Consider the following 22,768-nt stretch of genomic DNA (forward strand, 5'->3'; position numbering starts at 1 on the left):
TAGCAGCACATGGTATGCTTGCCTGGCTTCATTGGTTGGGTCACAGTATAAGAACTGACAAGTCATATTAGCTTTATAGAACTTTAGGCCACATTTGGAATATTCACCACACTATAAGGAGGTTGTGGAGCCTTTAGAGAGTACAGAAAAGGTTTACCAGAACATTGCCTTGTTCAGAGGATATTAACTACAGGGACAGATTGGATAAAACTGTTTTCACTTGAATGTTGATGGCCGATAGAAGTCTGTAAAATCATGAGGGACACAGATAATCTTTTTTGGCAGGGTAGAAATGTACCAGGGCACATAGCGGGGAAGAAGTTTAACAATGAGGAGTTTTTTTTTGTACTTAGTGGGCAGTAAGTGCCTGGAGTGCGCTGTCAGAGGGACTAGGAACAGATACAATAGCAACATTTAGAGACATCTTGACACACATGAATTAGCTGGAAAGAGGGGGTTATGGACCACATAGATGCAAAACATTTTTACTTTAGAAGTGTCATGTAGCAGAAAGGCCTGTTCCTGTGCTGTACTATCATTTTTATCAAAGGGTGTCATTGTGCCATATAGCCAATGGCATGGTCCCAAATGCGCTTATTACTGAGCCTCAAATTTTCATGAATCCTTGTACAGACTATCAATCACCACCCGGTTGTTCCGATAAGTTCCTGCCAGCTTAGTCTTGTCGCAGGTATTGATAGCACAAACTTATTATTGCTGTATCATTTTACTAATCTGCAGTGTAATGCTCATTAAGTTCTGTTTCTTGCAAACATCATTTAAATTGGAATAGATGTCCAAATATCTCTAATAGCCTATTAATTTGACAAATGTTCTGGAGTCCCAAGTTTAAATTCCACCACAACAGATAAGATTTTCATTCAATTTAAATTTGACGAGGGTAATCATGAAACCACAGTCGTTATCTAACAAAAAAAAAATCACCGATGTCCTTGAGGGAAGGAAATTGCGAACCTTACCTGGTCTGGCCTAAATGTGACTCAAGACCCACACCAATGTAGTTGATTCTGAACTGCTCCCTGGTCAATTAGGGATGGACAATAAATGCTGTCCATTAGCCAGTGATGCCCAAATCCAGTGAATAAATATTTTAGAAATCTGTCGTAAGTAATAAACAATGGAACAATTGTAGAACCAAACCCACCTTTCCTGAAGATGGGTCTTTTGAGTTTTAAATGTAAAGTTTTTCTCCCAGTACAAGCGCTGCCAAATCTGCTGGGTTTCTCCAGCATTTTCTGTTTTGTTTCAGAATACCCAGCATCTGTCGTAAATTGCTTTTAGTTGACTGCTCTTGTTACTAGTTTAGAGGTGGATGCGGCATGTTTATGTTAACGTTTGGTGAGCTGTCTATTAAATTGCTGAGTTTATCAGCAGTCACTAGATTCCATCAAGATAAATATGACAGCCTTAGTAGAAATTCTGCTGCAGCAGGTAATTGCAATATTAAAACTTTGGAATGTGAAGTTTCACAATCTAAGACACAAGTTTCAGTGCAACCTAAAACACTCCTTACTCAAGAGTCAGACACTAGAAAGAGGAGTTAAATTTTCCACTTTCAAATAGGACAGCTGACAGGTACTTTGTTTTTAGCATTGAGCAAACATGCAAATAGTTTAATGGTTTATTAATTCAGTCAACAGTTAATATTACAAATATTTAAAAATTACTTAATATAAATAGTGGCAGCAAACCATTCCAGTACAGAATTATCACCAGTACAACAGACAGACTGGAGGATTAGACATCAACAGAAATATGAAAACAAAGGAAGTAAAGAAGTTGAAAATGAAACTAAATCAAGCTTGAGGTGATCTTGTGTCCATAAAAGCATGGGTTCTCCTTTATTTAAAAATCAAAAGTACTAATCAACTTGCCCTATAAAGTACAAAAAATGAACAGAATTGGCAGAAATTGATGGCTGTCTAATTTGCATAACAAGAACCATTAGTTGCTAATTACAACCGAAACACTCCTGTAAACCACTGCTCTGAATCTATACACAAGCATTTAATTAGAATCTAGAGACTTTAACAATATTACAAAGATTTTAGCTCCAAAAATAAATCAACATAAAATAAATTTTAAGAATTAGCATCATAAAATTATGTTTTCACAAAAATACAAAATAATATTAATGACACTGGCTGAATAAGAAAATTATTCCAAGTATCATGCTACAGTTGAAAAAGTAGTCATATTTTTAAAGTAAAACAAAATAAGAACAAAATAGGCAAATATGCATGAAAAGTATCTCCTTTTTATCTTTTTTTAGCAAAACACTATCCAAAATAACTACAATCATTTACATCAGTACAAAGATCTCTGGATTTAAAAATATTAGCATGACAAAGGGGTAAAATTTCTGACAGTAAAAAAATGACTGTGGATAACTAGTTTGCAAATATGCAATGAAAAAAATAAATCTGCATTAAAAGGTTTACACTGTTATTCTTTTTCTTTTCTTACAAACATTAGAAACAGTATTGCACATCACAACACAGAGTCGAGGTTAGTCAGCCTTCCAAAATGTGTTATATTCAAGTCTTTCAGCATCTTTGAGGAAAGGCCTCATGGCCAGATGCAACAGGGGTTAAAATGTCAAGTGTTTCCCATAAAATATATTTGCTTATGTTTTTTTTTGCAAAAACACAGCGTGGTTTTAAAAAAATTAATTTCTCTGCAGAGCCCTGCACCTGGGCAGAAATACATACATTCGGGGAACACAGTATGTGAACAAGCTTATTAGAATATAAAAATAATACAATCAAAACAAAATAATTACATTTCTACAAAAATAGTGAAAATAAATATGATTTCTTTAAAAAAGATGCATTACAGTGTTTGCCATTTTCTCCATGGCAATGCTGAATAATTCAGGTGCTACAGTAATAAGGTTGTCTCAGGAAAGAAATGACAGCAGATGAAACAAAAATCATTCTACCACCACCCCACCCTTAAAAAGGGCTCATTTAAGATTTATATAAATCAAATTAATTTAAACTATCTTGGTGATTTTACGCCTTTAATTTTACTTAAGGAGTTGGGGACATTTCAAATTACTGCACTTAGGTTCTGCAGTTTTATGTGGAAGAGTCCTCCTAAAGTTACCATGTTAGTTTATAAATGTTTTGACCCTTCCAAATTTAGGAAGCAAAATGTATGGAAAAATAAAATTATCAATTTGTTAAATCATTTATTTGCTGAGTTAAATTATATATGCAGATCTTTCAATAATAAACATAGCAAAACTATCAATTTCTCTTCTAAATTCAGAAAATTGAGGTATTGCAAAGGAGATGCCATCAGTCAAAAAGTGTGCCCTAAAACAGCTGACTGTTGGAAAGAACTCTCACCAAGATACAAAAGTAGTGCATAACAAATGCCAATATGGGTGTCAGAAAATGGAACAAATTTGGCAGAGAACGAATGCTCCAAATAGCCTGGAGAACCATGGTAAGTAACAAATGGGGCATTAGCCAATAAATAAATTAGTAAAAAAGCTATTCTTCAAAACAGCATTGACTTCAAACATTTTAAAATGTGCATCACAATCACTATAAACAGCAGAGTTAGACATAAACTACATACACAAAAGCACATCAGGAGACCACCAAATGTTCAAGACCAACATCTTGCTTACATAAAAAGATTGTCCCTAAGGATTATATACAGTTGTTCTATACAGTAAATGCTTGTAATGGCATGATCACCTTTATTGAATAAATAATTGACACCCGCATAACTTTCAGCAGCTTACAATACATTTTTCATTCTAGTGTGGTTAAACTGCAGAGAAATTCAATGCTTTAATGTCAAACCAGGTTAATTTAACACCATAGTCATCTCCATTTTGACTTTAAAATGGCTAGTTTGCTAAATCATGTAACTTGTGTGATGTAATCAGTACCATTTTATAACATTTTTGGAGGGGCTTGGAGTTTGGTGATTGTTTAGCAGTGTGCTGGCCATCTTTGGTTTTTAGAGGAAGTCTGAGCCATTGTACCAAAGAGTTTTATGAAAGGGGCAATGAAATCAAAAGCTTTTTATCCCATTGTTTACCATATACTAGTTTGTTTTAGAATTCTATCTACTTTTTAAATTTATATTTAGGACAGCAACTTACAACACTAAACAAAAACACACATATTAACAAGATTGCACAAGGAATACGAGATTACATCCAGTCTGCAAAAATCAAACTCCACAACCCACCAGGTTACAATAGTGGCTGCACATCTACTCTAAAAGCTATTTTGCATAATGTACACAAAGTGTAGCAGTAGGACATTCTTGTTACAGGAGTCACATTAATACATGCAAGTTAGATTTTTTTTCCTCTTTTTATTTTAAGCTATTGTTGTACCTTTCATTCATGCGAACTAGTTTTTCTGAATGCTTGCCAAAAACTGACATCACATCCATTGCTGTGAAGGAACATGTATGAATATACTTTTAGTGCATGCATAAGGTGTACAAGTAAACATGCAATTGTTTAAATTCACATTCTAATCTGTGGCAGTCTAGGCCATTGCTGTCTGCATCTAATTCTTCCATAATGCAGCTGCTATAATTATGTTTCTGATCCCATTTTGTTACTGCATGTTCTGGCATTTAACATACCTATATAGCAGCAAAGCTTCTATTGTAGCTCAAGAATAATAAAAATGCTAAAATTGTTAAACCAGATCAGTCTCTTGAGGTATTATTTCTTGCAAGTCAAAATGGAGAGCAAAAACGTAACCCTACTTTTTTTTTAAATGTTTGTGTATAAATTGCAAATAGCAACATTAAAAAATAAAATTTTGTGTGGCAGAAATCACTCATCTATAGCTAAACTTGCCTCCTACTATTTGCTACCTTTGGTAAAATTACTAGGGACAGGTCTTGGAGATGAAACTGAGCTTCTGGAAATAAGTGCATGCTCCACCCATTAAAGATAGCAGCAAACTGTGCGCCCCTAAGTGGCAACATTCTCACTTCTAATTTTAAGTTTCTCTTATATAAAAAAATAACTTGAAAAAACTACAAAAAATCCTTTTTTCCAAAAACATGAAAGTACCTCAAAAAAGTTAGTAAAGCCTGAGATGCAGGGTTTTGGTGACAAACAGAGGCCTGTAGTGTATTAGCTGCTATATATGATGTATGCATCGAGAGCTGGGGTAGGAGGCAGAAGAATGCACTTATTTCTCCTAACTATTCATGGTTTCTTCAGCCTTTTTAAGCCTCATGCACTCTCCTCTTTTCATCTGTCATGATCCTTCAGGTGCCTGAATGTTATGTTCAGCTCCAGCGGAAGTGAACTTGTCGAGGGCGGTCAGCCCCCTCCTTCACCAGCGGTTTGTGGAACTCCCGGCCGGCACGAGAGTGGATGTTTGCCCAACAAAATTCACAGTAATACTGCAGACAAGTGACATTGGCACAGAAAAATGGAGCAAATTTTCCACCACATCGAGCACCCTGGCACTCATCACACATTTGATCATCTAGCACGTATGGCTTAACTTCCACCTGTTGGAAGAAAGTGGAATTTATGGTTAATATTTCTTTCTTTCCAGTCAGTACAAGAAATGAGGATCAAAAAGACTCATGGGCATATAAATTAGACTTAAAGTTTTCAAGTTACTAAAACTATGCTCATCACATTGGAATTATTTTGAAAGTGCAGAGTCACCACACTCCATGATCTATTTTCAAGAGATGAGACAAATAAATAAACTAAGTTCCCAACTCATGATACTAATCAATTATTTCATGTCTTATTTGCTGCTATGCAGGAAATTGCTGATTACACCAAAAAGCCCACAGGTGGAAGCACAAAAGTGATGCATAATTGAGAGTTTCTCTTTCTAAGAGATAAATTATATTTTAGCTACTGTTGGTAAAAACTCTACCAACTGGCAAAGCCCAGGAGACCGAACAAAAGGGGAGATGTCATAGAACATGGCATGTGGAAAAAGTAGTCCAAATACATCTCCATTCTTTAGCAAAAAAATGTTTTGCTAATATTAGCTTTATCTTTGTTAATGAGAGTCTCAAATCAAATCACGATAGGGACAAAAAAGTTTAGATTGACTGGAGTGGATCTGGGCTCACTAGATGCTAAAACAAAATACCACAAGCTGGAAAGATACATCCTACTGACCAAGTTGATTTAAATGGATAATCGAGTTCCAGGTTAACAATAAATGCACACTGTAAATGGGACAACAGCAATATGCAAATCATGTCAAGTTCACAAAAGTATCCTTTGCTGTGTTGCATAAGGATATGAGTGAGACCTATGCATGTGTATTAGTTATTAACTAATCACATTTTTTAGTCATTCGAGATGTGTGCTTATTGTTTTGAGCTGGTTTTCAATATTTTACAGTTACATCAACAATAAAATCTAAATTTTCTTTTCCTTGAAAAAGGCTTTTGGTCAATGAGTCTCATTTGTTCCCACTGGAATGGACCAAGTTGTTTATAGTGCCCTTGTACTCAGACAATGAATTCAGTATCAGTCAGGTTCACAGCATAACAAACCATCACAGGTAATGATTTAGAGATGCCAGTGTTGGACTGGGGTGTACAATGTTAAAAATCACAACACTAGATTATAGTGCAACGGGTTTAATTGATCGTCAACCACCTGATGGAGTGGCGCTCCAAAAGCTAGTGTGCTTCCAATTAAACCTGTTGGACTATAACTTGGTGTTGTGTTAATTTTAACATCACAGGTAAGATCTCTTTATCCTGGACTCCCTGGGAGCATTGCCATGACAGATCAAACAATACACTAATAAACCTGCTCAAATCAAAAATAAACTAAAACCAAAAAATTGAAATGGTTACTTTTATTTAAAAGTAATTTGTTCACCTCTTTCTCATTCTCTTTCTCATATGTAGACTGAAAAAGTCAATTGTCAAATTAACCTTAGATTAACAGATTAACTGTGGCTATAATCATACTTAGAAAACAGCATACTGGCAATCCAATCATGTTCCACTGAGCTAATTTAAGCAGTGTGAACAAGTTAAGAAACACAGTGATAGATGCAAACTAATGCAGTCATTCATCTCTCAAAAGTGATTAAGCATTCAAAATACTCAGTTTGTGTGTATATTCACAAAAATGAAAACAGAAGTATCTTGGGGGGCTCTGAGGGGCTGAAATAGATTAGAAATAGGGAGTGCCAAGCTATGGAGGAATTTGTAAACCAAGGTGACAATTTTAAAACTATGCTGGTGTTTGATTGGAACTCAACATAGGTCAGTAAACACAGGTGACTGAAACTTGTTGAGTTATTAAAATGGCAAAGTTTGGGATGAGCTCAAGTTAATGGAGGGAGTGGCCAGGAGTCTACATCTTGGAACATTCAAGACTACAGATCACAAAAGCATGAGTGAGGATTTCATAGGAGCAGTCAAGCTGAGAATGGCACAGATGTTAGAGGCGTAAAAGTAGATTATTTCAGTGATTTTACAGATGAGTTTGACTGTTCATTTTGGGATTGATTATGACTCCATGGTTGTAAACAGAACAGTGCAATCTCAGATTATTACTAGAGAAAAGAATTTGGAATGAGGATCAAAACCAATAGCTTCAGTTTTCCCAAACACAAATGCACGCACATTAATCCAATGTAATGGCACAGAAACCTTTCATTTACACTTTTGTTGTCAACGTCCTTTATTTATAAGAGACACCAAGAAACACAACAGCTCATAAAACAATGTTCAGTTTGTCAATTCCCCATCTGCAAAAAGACAATTTGAATTTAGCAGTGTAAGATTGTTCGGTTCAAGCTTATTTAAGCTTGATAACGCAATGACTAAGTACACAACTATTGCAAGTAAAATTAATATGCCAGCATGAAGTATGTGGAGGTTAATTTGAACAGCTGAAGAGTTTAATGTTAATTTATAGCCTCAGCCTCTTCACAAGAACAATGACACCATAAATATATGCTTCATTTAATCACATCTGCAGAAATTGCATATTAATAAATTATGCATGCATGGTGCTGCTGTTAATTAAAGTTATGGGACACATGTGAGAGCTTAGCTAACAAATTAATAAAAGGAACAAAACCTAGGATAGCAAAAATGCCAAATCATGGAAAATATATTAATTTTAAAATCAACAAAAATGGCAACTACAATAAATCACAGAATAAGTATTCTTTAGTTGGCTGGGTATCTGGCGCACACAAATTCAGCCTCACATTTAGATATTCAAATCATGTAGTTTCTGTTTGCCAAAAATTGTAATGCATGTACTCTCCTGGTTAAGAGGCAATGAACTTCAAAGAATTTAACAAATCATCAAGAGCTAACAGTCTCAAGTGTGTGCAAGGGTGCTGCATGATTCAAACTAGTTAATATGTAGCTCAACAGCAACAGCTCAGGCAGGTTAGTTTCCCACTGCCTAGCTCGCTAGAACCAAATTAATGGTTAGCATATTAACTTGCAGGAGTAATTGAAACTAGAGGCTGATAATTGGCAAGTCATACTCACGCCATAAAACGAGACCATAATATGAACGCTACATTTGAAAGTGAAGTTTCTCAATCTGAACCCAAGGTATTAAATATGATCAAAAGGAATTATAAATGAATGGGGGAAAATTAGCTGCGTTAGGAGTGGTAAAATACATGAAAAGATAGGATTATATATGTAATGAATAGTCTTTAAGAAATGGATGACATAGTATAGCAACTATACATTTCTTTGCATAAAATTCGCAACAAAGTCAGTCAACCAAGGCTAACAAAAGTTGTTAAACTTTGCATAAGGTTAAAAGATATTGGTCTATAAAGTTGCCAACGATACTAATAAAGCTGACGATTGAGGATTTTTAGAGGGGATAAAGGAAGATCAAGAAACTGAAATAAATGGAGAATAGAATAGCAATTAAGTGAGCAAAAGGCATTAAAATAGACTGTAAAAGCTTTTAAGTAGATATTGACTTGGTTCACTACTAGCAGAGTCTGGGGATTCTTCAAACAAAACTGTTACAGAAGCTAAATACAACAAACGTTTTATTAACCAACACCGATGGCTCCAGGAGTTTATGATTTGATCAAATATTCTGGATAATCGAGAGTTCCACATCATCAATAAAAATATACACATTAATTAATAAAAATCTAATGAAAGTGGCATATGCATCACTATAATATGAATCACTTAATAGTGCAACATTGCCTTAGATAAAGCTTACAGGCAGACAGTCTTCTCATTCACACCCTTAACTGACACCATGATAGATCACAGTATTTGATGAAAAATGGACTCAAAATTGAATGGACTCTTGATATTTCATGTGGCCATTCAATTGAACAAGTGCATTTATACTGAAATAAACCAAAGAACTATAATAATTGGACAGAATAAAGTCATATAGATGTACAGCATAGAAACAGACTCTTCATTCCAACTCGTCCATGCCGACCAGATATCCCAACCCAATCTAGTCCCAATTGCCAGCACCTGGCCAGAATCCCTCCAAACTCTTCCTATTCATATACTTATCTAGATGCCTTTTAAATGTTGCAATTTTACCAGCCTCTACCACTTTCCTGGCAGCTCATTCCATACACATACCACCTTCTGCGTGAAAAAATTGCCCTTTTGGTCTCTTTCATATCTTTCCCCTCTCACCCTAAATCTATGCCCTCTAGTTCTGGACTCCACCAGCCCAGGGAAAAGACTTTGTCTATTTGTCCTACCCACACTCATGATATTATAAATCTCTAAGGTCACCCCTCAGCCTCTGACGCTCCAGGGAAAACAGCCCCAGCCTGTTCAGTCTCTCCCTATAGCTCAAACTCTCCAACCCTGGCAATATCCTTGTAAATCTTTTCTGAACCCTTTCAAGTTTCACAACATCCTTCAGACAGGCAGGAGACCAGAACTGCACACAATATTCCAAAAGTGGCCTAACCAATGTTCTGTACAGCCACATAACCTCCAAATTCCTGTACTCAATACTCTGACCAATAAAGGAAAGCATACCAAACACCTTTTTCATTATCTTTATCTACCTGCGACTCCACTCTCAAGGAGCTATGAACCCGCACTCCAAAGTCTTTGTTCAGCAACACTCACTAGGACCTTAAATGTAGGAGTCCTGCTAAGATTTGCTTTCCCAAAATGCAGCATCTCCCATTTATTTAAATTAAACTCCATCTGCCACTTCGCAGCCCATTGGTCCATCTGATCAAGGTCCTGTTATAATCTGAGATAACTTTCTTTGCTGTCCACTACACCTCCAATTTTGATGTCATCTGCAAACTTACAACTATACCTCTTATGCTCACATCCACATCATTTATATAAATGAAACGTAGAGGGCCCAGCACTGATCCTTGTGGCACTCCACTGGTCACAGGCCTCTAGCCTGAAAAAAAAACCCTCCACCACAAGCCTTTCAGACTGTTCTGTATCCAAATGCTTAATTGTCCTTGAATTTCATGAAATCTAACTTGCTAACCAGCCTCTTGTGGGGAACCTTGTCAAACACCTCATTCAAAGTCCATATAGATTATGTCTACCGCTCTGCCCTCATCAATCCTCTTTGTTACTTCTTCAAAACACTCAATCAAGTTTGAGAGAGACTATTTCCCATGCACAAAGCCATGCTGTTTATCCCCAATCAGTCCTCGTCTTTTCAGACACATGTATATCCTGTCCCTCAGGATTCCTTCCAACAATGTGCCCACCACCGACATCAGGCTCACTGGTCTGTAGTTCCCTGGCTCATCCTTACCACTCTTCTTAAAACAGTGGCACATTAGCCAACACCCCCAGTGACTATCAATGATACAATCACTTCCCTAGCTTTCCATAGGGGTCTAGGGTACACCTGATCAGGTCCTGGGGATTTATCCACCTTCGTGTATTTCAAGACATCCAGCACTTCCTCCTCTGTAATACGGACATTTTTCAAGGTATTTCTCTACATTCCATGTCCTTTCCCACAGTAAATACTGATGCAAAATACTCATTTACTATGTCCCCCATCTCCTGTGGCTCCACACAAAGGTCGTCTGGCTGATCTTTGAGGGGCCCTATTCTCTCCCTAGTTACCCTTTCATCCTTAATGTATTTGTAAAAACCCTTTGGATTCTCCTTAATTCTATTTGCCAATGCTATCTCATGTCCCCTTTTTGCCCTCCTGATTTCCCTCTTAAGTAAACTCCTACTGCCTTTATATTCTAAGAATTCGTTTGATCTATCTTGTCTATACCTGAAACGTGCTTCCTTCTTTTCTTAACTAAACACACAATTTATTTTGTCATCCAGCATTCCCTACACCCACTGGCCTTTCCTTTCACCTTAACAGGAACATACAGTCTCTGCACTCTCACTACCTCATTTCTGAAGGCTTCCCATTTTCCAGCCAACCCTTTACTGGTGAACATCTGCCCCAAATCAGTTTTTGGAAGTTCTTGCCTAATAGCAAAATTAGCCTTCCTCCAATTTAGAACTTCAACTGTTAGATCTGGTCTTTTTCCATCACTATTTTAAATCTAATAAAATTAGGGTCGCTGGCCCCAAAGTGCTCCCCCACTGGCAACTCAGTCACCTGCCCTGTTTTATTTCCTAAGAGTAGGTCAAGTTTTGCATCTTCTTTAGTAGGTACAACCACATATTGAATCAGAAAATTTTCTTATGCACACTTAAATTCCTCTCCATCTAAACTGTTAACACTATGGCAGTCCTAGCCTATGTTTGAAAAATTAAAATCCCCTACCATAACCACCCTATCATTCTTACAGATAACAGAGATCTCCTTACAAATCTGTTTCTCAATTTCCTGCTGCCTATTAGGGGTCAACAATACACAATCTCAGTAAGGTGATCATCCCTTTATTTCTCAGTTCCACCCAAGTAACTTCCTGGATGTATTTCCGGGAATATCCTCCCTCAGCACAGCTGCAATGCTATCCCTTATCAAAAATGCCACTCCCCTCCTCTATTGCCTCCCTTTCTATCCTTCCTGTAGCATTTGTATCCTGGGACATTAAGCTGCCAGTCCTGCCCATCCCTAAGCCATGTTTCTGTAATAGCTATGATATCCCAGTCCCATGTCCCTAACCATGTACTGAGTTCATCTGCCTTCCCTGTTGGGCCTCTTGCACTGAAATAAATGCAGTTAGATTTCTCAGTCGTACCTCGTTCTCTGCTTTGTCCCTGCCTGCCCTGACTGTTTGGCTCACTTCTGTTCTCAACTGTACCAGTCTGATTGATCTCTTTCCTCACTATCTCCCTGGGTCTCACCCTCTACCTCACTAGTTTATATCCTCCTGAGCAGCATATTCTGGCAAACGTCACAGGACGAGGTATATCATTTTTGCTGGTTTAGTTTAAGGTGCAGGTTATATCAAAGTTTGCTACAGTTACTTTGTGTCCATTTTTGTGGAGGAAGATAAAAGATACCTCCCAGAGAGAGATTCAAGGAAGTAGGGAAATTGAGACATTAAAAAGGAAATTAAGTTTAGTAAGGTGGCAGTGTGGAGAAATTAGTGGAATTGTTAGTTATACAGCACAGAAACAGACCCTTCAGAGCAACTCTTCCATGCCAACCAGATATCCTAAATTGATCTAATCCCATTTGCCAGAATTTGGCCCATATCCCTTTAAACCCTTCCTAATCATATACCATCCAGATGCCTTTTAAAATGATGTAATTGTACCAGCCTCCACTACTTCATCTAGCAGATTATCCCATACACGCACCACACTCTGCATGAAAACGTTGCCCCTCACTTTAAACCTCCTCCCTCTAGTTTTGAACTCACCTACCCAGGGAAAAAAGACCTTGGTATTCACCCTATCCATGCCCTTCATGATTTTATAAACCTCCAGAAGGTCACCCCTCAGCCTCAAGCGCTGCAGGGAAAAAATGCCCCAGTTTATTCAGCCTCTCCCTCTAACTCAAATCCTCCAAACCCAGCAATATCCTTGTAGTCTTTTCTGAACTCCTTCAAGTTTAACATCTTTCTGGCAGACCAGAATCAAACAATTCTCAGAGTTCTACATTTCCAAAAGGGTGTAAGGTGTAGAAGCAAAAGCAGGCCATTTGGCTCAAAGTCTGCTCAGTCATTCAATGAGATCTTTGTTGATTCGATAATCCTCGATTCCACTTACCTGCCTTATCCCATTAAGCCCAATTCCTTAAATGATTAGAATCCCTGAACATGGAATATACAACATGGAAATAGCCCAGCATTACATCCGTTTACGGTAAAGGTTTGCACAAATTTGCCACCCAAGAGAAAAATCCCTTCTAATATCCATTTTAAATAGGTGACTCCACTACTGGAGATTATGTCTTCTGATCCGAGACACTCACATGAGAAATAACCTTTTCACATTGACGCTGTCAAGTCTCCGAAGAATCTTGTATGTTTTAATAAGGTCTCCTTTCATTTTCCTAAATGCCAATGAAAAGCAGTTGAATCTAGTCAGCCTCTCTTCTTGAGAAAATCCCTCCATATCAACCTTACGAATCTTCTCTGGGAAGCCTCCAATGCCAGCATGTCTTTTCTTAGTTAAGGGGTCCAAAATGTTTCACAGTATTCAAGGGGTGATCTGACCAGTGCCTTGTATTGTTTTGGTCAAGCTTCTAAATTTTTGTACTCCATTTCCTTTGAAATATAAGCTAATATTCCATTTGTTTTCCCCATTACCTGTTGAACTTGGATACTAGATTTTTGATTCAAACACTAGGACCCCTAAATCCCTCACTGCTGCTGCTTTGTGGAGTATTGTCCATTTAAATAATTTTCGGGTCTTCTATTTTTACTATCAAATTGCATAAACTCATATTTTGATACGTTACATTCTATTTGTTAGATTTTTGCTTAGTTGTTTAACCCATCTATATTCCCTTATAGATTCCCCATACCAGTCTCAATACCTGTCAAGGCATACAAGACCACAGGCCAACAGCTGGAAAATTGGAATAGAATGAGTGTTCGTTTTTGACCGGTGCAGACTTAATAGCCCATTGACCTTTTCCTGTGTCGTAGACCTCTGACTTACCCTCTACCAATCTTGTGCTAACTGCAAATTTGGCAAGAATATATTCACTTTTGTCATCCAAGTTGCTAATACGTGAGATAAATAATTGTGGACAGGCACTGATTCCTGTTGTACTCCATTAGTTACAGGTTGCTATCTTGAAAATGCCTCTTTATTGAACTCTTTGCCTTCTATTAATTAGTCAATCCTCTAGCCTTGCTTATACCCCAACATCATAAGCGCTTATTAGAATAGGAATATACTGTCACCTGTAATTTTCCAAAACAAGATTAAAACTTCTATAAGTTGCCATACCACAGCACCTAAATTAATTAGTCTTTTAGTCATTAAAGAGAAAAAAAAAGTAAAAGTTCATCACAGTTCAATTAATGATTCCTGGGCTCAGGGTACACTGAAAAACCGGGCCAAAAATCACCAAGCAGTGCCAGCCTGAGCCAAGACCACCGCGTTGAGATCTCCATGCTGGGCTCTTGGAATACTTGGATGCTGCTGGGACAGGGGAGGTCTGGGAGAGACAGACCACCCCACCAGGTTGTTGGAAGCACCTTGTCGCTAGGTCTTGGCCGGGAGAACACTCCTTCTGCATTTGTTAAAAGGTGAGGTACCATAATAAATAGAAAAATTTAAAAATCCTTCAAAAGAAATAAAAATAAAGTGGATGGAGTAGACGAGCGCCAGGCTCCTCGGCTGAGGAACCCACATGTTGTGTTATCACATTCACAAAAATCTACTCCCTCCATCACTGACGCTCAGTAGCAGTTTGTACTATCCACAAGATGCACCGCAGAAATTTGCCAAAGCTCCTTAGACAGCACCTTCAAATCCATTACCATGGTGACCTAGAAGGACAAGAGCAAGAGATACTTGGAAACACCAGCTGCAGGTTCCCCTCAAAGAGCTGCAATATATTTTTCAGATTTGACACCCCCTTCGTGAAGCCAAGTTGAAACTGCTGATTGATCATTTGTGATTCTAAATATCAGGTACTTAAGGAGACAGTGGATACAATGGCAATCATCTTCCAAAGATCTGTAGACTCTGGAACAGTTACTGCAATTTGGAAGGTAGCAAATATCACTAAGGATGGAGAAAGTAAACAGAACTGCAGCCTCATGTCACTAGTAAGGGAAAGTGCTACAATCTATGTAATAAAGAATGTGAGAAATGGACACTTGGATAATGATGATTTGATTTAACAATCAGCATGGATGTGTGAATAGAAAATCACATTTGACAAAATCTGTAAGAGTTTTCAGAATACATTATTAAAAAATTGATAAAGGCATACTGTGTCCACTAACTTTGCTTTATGTTCAGGATCATACCTTTGATCCATTACATAAGGTCAGTCACAAAAATGAAAACACACGGGCTACAAGTTATGTTCTGGCATGGATTAAGGACAAGAGGCAGAAAACAGTAAGATTAAATGGGTCATTCTCACTTTGGCAGATAATAGGATCAGCATTTGGATTCTAACTGATCACAACATATACAAATAATTTGGTTATAGGACCAAAAGTAATATCTATAAGTTCATGGATGACATAAAACTAGGTGCCATAAGGAAGATCCAAAATTGGCTTCAAGAGCATTTGGACGTACTTAGTGATTAGGTCAGAACATGGCAGATGGAATGTAATGTGGATATATATGTCATATGTGCAAAGCCACCTGGTTTCCTCACCAATATGTCAATGGCAGTCAACCATGCAATTAAGCTAATATTAGCCTTTATTGCAAAAGGATCAGAGTTCAAGAATAGCAATGTCTTGTTTCAGTTGTACAGAACCTCTCAATTTTTGCCCCCTCGCCCTTTGGAGGGGGGTGGGTGGTGGTGATATTACGATAGGAACACAGTGGAAAATTTACCAGACTTGTGCCTAGGATAGCAAGACTGCCCTATTAAGTGAGATTGGGCAAACTGAACCTGTACTCTCTAGAATTTCAAATAATGAGGGGTGATTTCATATAAACTTCAAAAATACTTAAAGGGATAAGCATGTTAGATGCAGCTAATTTAGAGGTCCAGAACCTGGGGATACAATTTTCAAATGGGGGTTGGGGGGAGGAGTCACTTTGGATCAAGAGGACGACAATGGTTTATTTAAACCAGAGGATTGTGAATCTGGGAATTCTCCAGCCTACAAGGTCACGGAAGGTCAGTCATTGAGCAAACTTAACATGCAGTATATGAAGCGTGCACGTGGAATGGGTGGCATCGACCAGGCATGAACCTGAATCACAGAAGGCTCACTGGGCTGGATTTCTTACTCCTGTTCCTTTGTTTCTGCATCCTACAAACAATGACAACCTTCATCACCTCGTGACATCCATGTTATTACTGAATTCCCCACTAACATCATTTTGAGGAATATTATTGACTAAGAAACAAATTGCAGCAGCATTATAAATAGTGACAACAGGTAAGAGCTTGTGAATTCTGAATGTAACTAATCTGCTGACTTTCCAAAGCCTGTTCACATCACAAGGTCACCCTGATCTAGAACAATAATTGCTGATCCTACATTGTTGAGAGGTTAATTCCTTTCCTAATAGTATTAAGCTACAAGGACTGCAGCTGTTCACAGCAGCAGCTAACCTCCACTTTCACCCATACAATCGGGAGTGGACAATAAAGGTTGGGCTTTTTGCATTCCATAAAAAAAATTAAAACATCCAGCCTTCTGTGATGGGTCTATCCCTCTAGTTCTCATTTCATTTGGCCAAGTCTAACACAAGGAAATATGAGGAGTAGGACATCTGGCCTATCGAGCCTGCTCTACCCTTCAACACCACCATGGCTGATCTTTTGGGGACTCAGCTCTATTTACTCACCCCTCACCACAACCCTAATTTCTTTACTGTTCAAAACACATTCAATGAGGTAGCCTCAACTGCTTCTCTGGGCAGGAAATTTCACAGATTCAACCACTTTTTGGATGAAATAGTTCCTCCTCAATTTAGTCCTAAATATGCTCCCCCTCATTTTGAGGCTCTGTCCCCTAGCTCTAGTTTCATCCACCAGTGGAAACTCCATCCCTGCTTCTATCCAATCAATTCCCTTCATAATTTTAGATGTTTCTATAAGATCACCCCTCATTCTACCAAATTCCATTCAGTCCAGTTCTGCTTTACTCAATTTCTCCTCATAAAATAACCTTCTCAACTCTGGAATCAACTTAGTGAACCTCCTCTGCACTCCCCTCCAGAGCCAATACATCTTTTCTCGAGTAAGGAGACCAAACTTGTGTACAGTACTCCAGGTGTGGCCTTTCTAGCACCCTCTACAGCTGCAGAATTCCTTCCTATTTTGTGTTATTCCTACCAAAATGGATGACTTCACATTTATCGACATTGTACTCCATCTGCCAGATCCTTGCCTGCTCACTTAACCTATCTATATCCCTCTGCAGACTTTGCATCCTCTGTACTCTTTGCTCTACCACTCAGTTTAGTGCCAAATGCAAACTTCAACATAGTATACTTGGTCCGGATTCTAAATAATCTATATAAATTGTAAACAATTGCGGTCCCAATACGGATTCCTGAGGGACACTACTAGCCTCTGATCAGCAAATAGAAAAGGACCCATTTATTCCCATTCTTTGCTTTGCCCGTCAACCAATCTTCTATCGACAGAGGAATCTTGATTATCCAATGAGATAGGTGGGCACTATTTCATTTGGATAATTGATTATTCGGTTAATTGATTTCCTCTGTGGCTCGGAGTTTTCTGTGAAGTCTGCTCCCATTCAGGAAACTAGGCAGCAGCACACTGCACATGAGCCCCCGCCGACAGTCTGATCCTGTCCGCAATATTGATATGCGATATTCTATTAACTCAGCTATTTTGGAGTCACCCGATTCCAAAATTTTTGGCTATTGCCTTTTCTATAATTGAATGTAAACAAGATTTTTGTTATTCAAATGTTGCAAAATGTTAAACAAGTATTATATTTAAGGCAGACCAGTAAGTTGAAGTAATTCTAAGTCTTGTGCTGTGACAAGTTCAGAATGTAAGAGTGAAAGTTGGGGTGCTGAACTGCAGATGCACTTACATGAATCCAAGTATTAAATTAAGTTTACAAGTTACTGCTACATATTTTGAATTATGATCAAGGACAACTAGCTACATTTTACACATAAGCATTGCGTGCACGTGCAAGTAAGTTTGTTATGAATTGTTAAGAAAGCCTTCAATTCAAATATCACAGAAGGTCAAAGCGCTCAGGACCATAGAGACATTTATCATGGGAATGACAGCTAATTACTGCAGCTGTTGTTAACCACTGAGCTGAAATGACTAATGTGCAGTTCTAATCTCCTCAGACCTAGGCATTTTACCTGACCCATCTGTCAATACAACTCATGATACCAATATTCTAGAATTAGAAAGTAAAGTATCTGTCAAGTAGTCAGTGTTAAATGTGGCAATTTACTATTAAATGTAACAGCCCCATTAGTAGAATACTCATTTGCAAAACCCTCTTAGTCAGAATGTATATTATTTCTAATTCTGGTAATGGGAAACTAGTGTAAAATCAACCTCAGTAAACTATTCGATAATATATTTTTCAAAAGGATTAGGAGAGCCTTGCAGAGCATGGGGTTTTGAAGCACTGAAATTGGAAATGTGAAGTCAAAACAAATTCCATTTACTTTTTTTATTGAAAAGGGGGAATGAAAGGGAAATAAACATCAAGGAGTGACTATATAGATCTTAGAAGTGGTTATTAATCTATTTCATATTAATACATACATTTCCTTTAGACTCCATCGGTCACAGAAAAACAACGTTTTTCACTGCATGTGATAAAATATCGAGTCAGTTGAAAATAGAATCATAACACCCTAGTAAAAGTGACCACTTTATAACAGATGTTCATATTTGGTACTTACATCATTTTACTTATTTAAGAAACTAAGCACGTTCAGTGGGGAACTAGCGAAATAGTTCAGCACTGCTGATGGAAGTTATGTTGGATAATAAAGTACTTGCGATGATCTGTTGTCAGTCACTGCAGTAGAAGACTACCTTCCAACTTTGTCCTGGAGAAGAAACTGGTCTGCTCTAAGCATTCATCAAACTCTGTTCCTGGCATATAATTTCTCCAATCATCAAAGCAAATGGCCAAAAAAAAATACAGTGTGCCCAAAATTCCAGTGTTTTTGGCATGCAAATCAGTCAGTAGTTCAAATTTACACAACTGACATCACTTTCAACTTCAAGGCATGTCCTGCTCAAATTGTATCCGTAAAATCAAGCACAGAGGAAGAGAAACATTTGAGCAAACTAGCTTGTGTTTTTTTAAATGGGATGTAAAGTATTACTAGCAAAGCTAGAGCATGTTGCTCATCCCTAACTGCCCTCAAGAAGTTGGTGTTGAGTGACTTACTTGGTCCAAGAAAAACAACCACAGTCTACCTAACCTCCCCTCATAAAACTCTCCACATCCTGGTCAATCTCTTCTGCAGCCTCTCCAGTACAATCATATTGCTCCTATAATATGGAATACAGTTCAGGAATCCACATTCTACCTGTTTACTAAAGTCTTGGCCAAAGCTGAATTTGGAAAATAATTGATGAAAGATAGGTAGCTTAGGTCTCATTAGGAAGAGGTACCATCAGTATAAGTAGTTTAGTTTAAAAGTTTGAGACCAGAAATGTTTGGCTAAAAGCCTGACGAGGTATGTGAAGCAGAGAATGTTTAAGCTTAGTTCATGAATGCTTCAAGAGACGGCAATCAGGATTTTCAGAGTGGGGGAATTGAACCATGGTAAAACTCAAGCCTCAAAATGTGAAGCAGAAGGGAATGACATCTGGAGTAAGTTGTTTAAAAGGACTGTTTTTGGTTTAAAAGGCATTGTACTGCACCGAGTATACCAAAATCTTTGAATTTGGATGCTCTCAAGTCAACATCATCAGTCTTAAAAATAGACCATTGCTCCTCAACACTGATGGGTTAAAATATTGCATCTCTAACAGCACAGAGGATGCATCTACACCAAATGGACAGAGGTTCAAGGTGGCACTGCACATCTTTTCCAAGACAATTAGGGCTGGATTCTGTGAATAAATGAAATAAAACTGAAAACTAAAAATATGAAAATTTAAACAAATGAAATGAAATAAATCCTGACCGCAGAATTTGGACTGCATGCATTTTTCTGTATCACTTCTAGGAGTTGGATTCTTTCCCCTTCTCCAGTAAACAGGTCTCTGTGTAATACGTAAAGTGCAGGCTTACAACAATATTATCTTATTCTCACATAGTGCCTTTAACATAATAAAACATCCCAAGACACTTTGCTGGACAGAGTTAAACAAAATATGACAGAGCACCAGATTGAATCAGATCACTGAAAGCTTGTTCACAAAGGCATATTTTAAGAAGTATTTTAAAAAAGGAAAGCATGGTAGAAAGCCAAGGTATGTGGGGCCTTTTCTAGAGATTAGGACCTCAACAACTTCAGTGCAATGCCTTGATAGTGCAATTAAAAGCAGGGATGCTCAGGAGACCAGAAACACACTGCTTTGAGCTGAAAGAGATTACAGGGGTGTGACTAGGGAGGGACTTGAAAATAAGGCTAACGAAAGCATGATAATTTTAAATGGCCTAAAATGAATTGTAAAAGAAATCATCACTTTGCATCCACAAAAATAGATGCTACAGCATTTCAATAAGTACTTCAACAGCATTGTTGTAAGGATTAGATTTTTCTACTTGACTGCTCCATACCAAGCAATGAATGGTTCAGTTGCTAAAGCAAAAAAAAACTGCACATACCGTGAACATAAACTATTGAAACATTTACACGTGTCTAACTAACTAGGTCACACAATTTAACAAGGTGAACTACTTTTTTGGAAGTTCATACAGGTCTTTCAAAATCCTCAGATCTACTAACATCACACTTACCCGTTTATCAATATCTCCATGCTGTAGCTGAACAAATCGAGCACTGATGGCAGCTATGTAGCTCTGCTGATTTGAGAAGGCTACACGACCTGCACCTTTCGGGTACTTCAGCTCTGGGTCAGTGTCAATCCCTGCGTAACATACCCCACCATAAAGACGATCCATAATCATTGCTAGCTCCACTGCAGAAGAAATATAAAGGCTTTCAAACATAAACTGAAGTGGATATGCCTTTTAAAAGAAGAACCGTGCACTTAAAAAACAAATCAAGCCGAAGTCTAGTCATGTTGGTGACCTATTGGTTAATGTACACTCAATTATTTCACATAACAGTTCCTTACGGAAGATTAAAGCTACCACAAATCAAATCCTATGATCCTACTTTCTATTTGTTTCACTTTCAGAATCTGCCAGTTAATTGACAAACTATTAAAACTGGCATAAAGCACAAAAACTGAGCATTTGTTTACTCTAAGAGTAAAATCCATATTGATAATGAATTGTAATGTTAACAAACAGCTGTAACAGTTCATTACTGTTCCAAAACAATATCATAAGCTTTGTAGATAAAACAAACGTATGCAGGTTCATTTAGATTACTTACAGTGTGGAAACAGGCCCTTCGGCCCAACAAGTCCACACCGACCCGCCGAAGCGCAACCCACCCATACCCCTACATATACCCCTTACCTAACACTACGGGCAATTTAGCATGGCCAATTCACCTGACCCGCACATCTTTGGACTGTGGGAGGAAACCGGAGCACCCGGAGGAAACCCACGCAGACACAGGGAGAACGTGCAAACTCCACACAGTCAGTCGCCTGAGGCGGGAATCGAACCCAGGTCCCTGGCGCTGTGAGGCAGCAGTGCTAACCACTGTGCCACCGTGCCGCCCGCCAAATATCATGCTTAATTTTGATTTATAGCTTTCACGTTAAAATTAACACCAGATTACATGCCCAACTCATCAGTTCATGTGACATCAGAAAGGAAAATAACTTATTTTAGAACTATTAATTTTCACTGATTTACAATGGCAACTGGTTAGATTTTGATGACGGTCACTGAAATCTGATGATGACATTTATAAAACACCTTTAAAAGTATTTGAAGATTTTTGAGAGTCTTGGGGAAAAACTGGCTGAAGGCAAAGGAAATGGTATGAGGTGAAATAGCCTGAAATTTTGGCCAAATGAAGGATTACAGCAGGTTTTTGAAGAGAATCCAAGTGGAGAGCAGGACATATTTTGAAAGGAATTCCAGAACATTGACTTTAAGTGGGTGAAGTCTCAGTGGTTAGGTGAAGAAAAAGGGAAAAAGTGTGCAAAACAGCAGAATGTAAAGCAGCTTTAGTTAAACTTCTGATGGGCTGATGTGTGCTCTCCACAAATATCTTCCATACTGATTTCACCGTCAGAACTTTGAGCCAGGTATGTGCTACATGCCCAGCACTTTATTGTTAAACTGTTTAATTTCTGTTGCAATTCAGCAATCACTCACCCATCTGCTTGCCTCCTTACCAATCAACTTCTATAACCTCTGTGGATGGATGCTATGAAGAATCATGGTTCTAGGACAGGAAGACCCCCAAGGCTGCAGAAAGTTTTTTTTTGCTGGGGGGGGGGGGGGGGGGGGGGGGTGTTATGTGCAGTCTTTAGCAATTTATCCATCACCTTTATATTGAAAACCTGCAGCAATGACCTCTGGTCTTTCCAAAGAAGCTGTTCTTATCAGAATGTTAGGTAAGCAATCTTGATAGTGGAAAGATCAAAGGACTTTGTTAACCA

The 22,768-nt window shown here is 38.1% G+C and overlaps 1 protein-coding gene across 3 annotated transcripts in view; it reads right to left on the minus strand.

The window, feature by feature from the left end:
- Positions 1-4,359: 4,359 nt before the first annotated feature.
- cpeb2 (cytoplasmic polyadenylation element binding protein 2) overlaps positions 4,360-22,768 on the minus strand; it is a 120,290-nt gene continuing 101,881 nt past the window's right edge. For all 3 annotated transcript variants that reach the window (XM_060825396.1, XM_060825404.1, XM_060825387.1), the window contains 2 exons: positions 20,979-21,160; positions 4,360-5,529 (listed from right to left, as the gene is read on the minus strand). In XM_060825396.1, coding sequence (XP_060681379.1) covers positions 5,302-5,529; positions 20,979-21,160 — 410 coding nt within the window. In that variant the 3' untranslated portion in view covers positions 4,360-5,301. The remainder of the gene's footprint in view (positions 5,530-20,978; positions 21,161-22,768) is intronic.

This window comes from Hemiscyllium ocellatum, chromosome 1, assembly GCF_020745735.1.
Source record: "Hemiscyllium ocellatum isolate sHemOce1 chromosome 1, sHemOce1.pat.X.cur, whole genome shotgun sequence".
Taxonomy (NCBI): Eukaryota; Metazoa; Chordata; class Chondrichthyes; order Orectolobiformes; family Hemiscylliidae; genus Hemiscyllium; species Hemiscyllium ocellatum.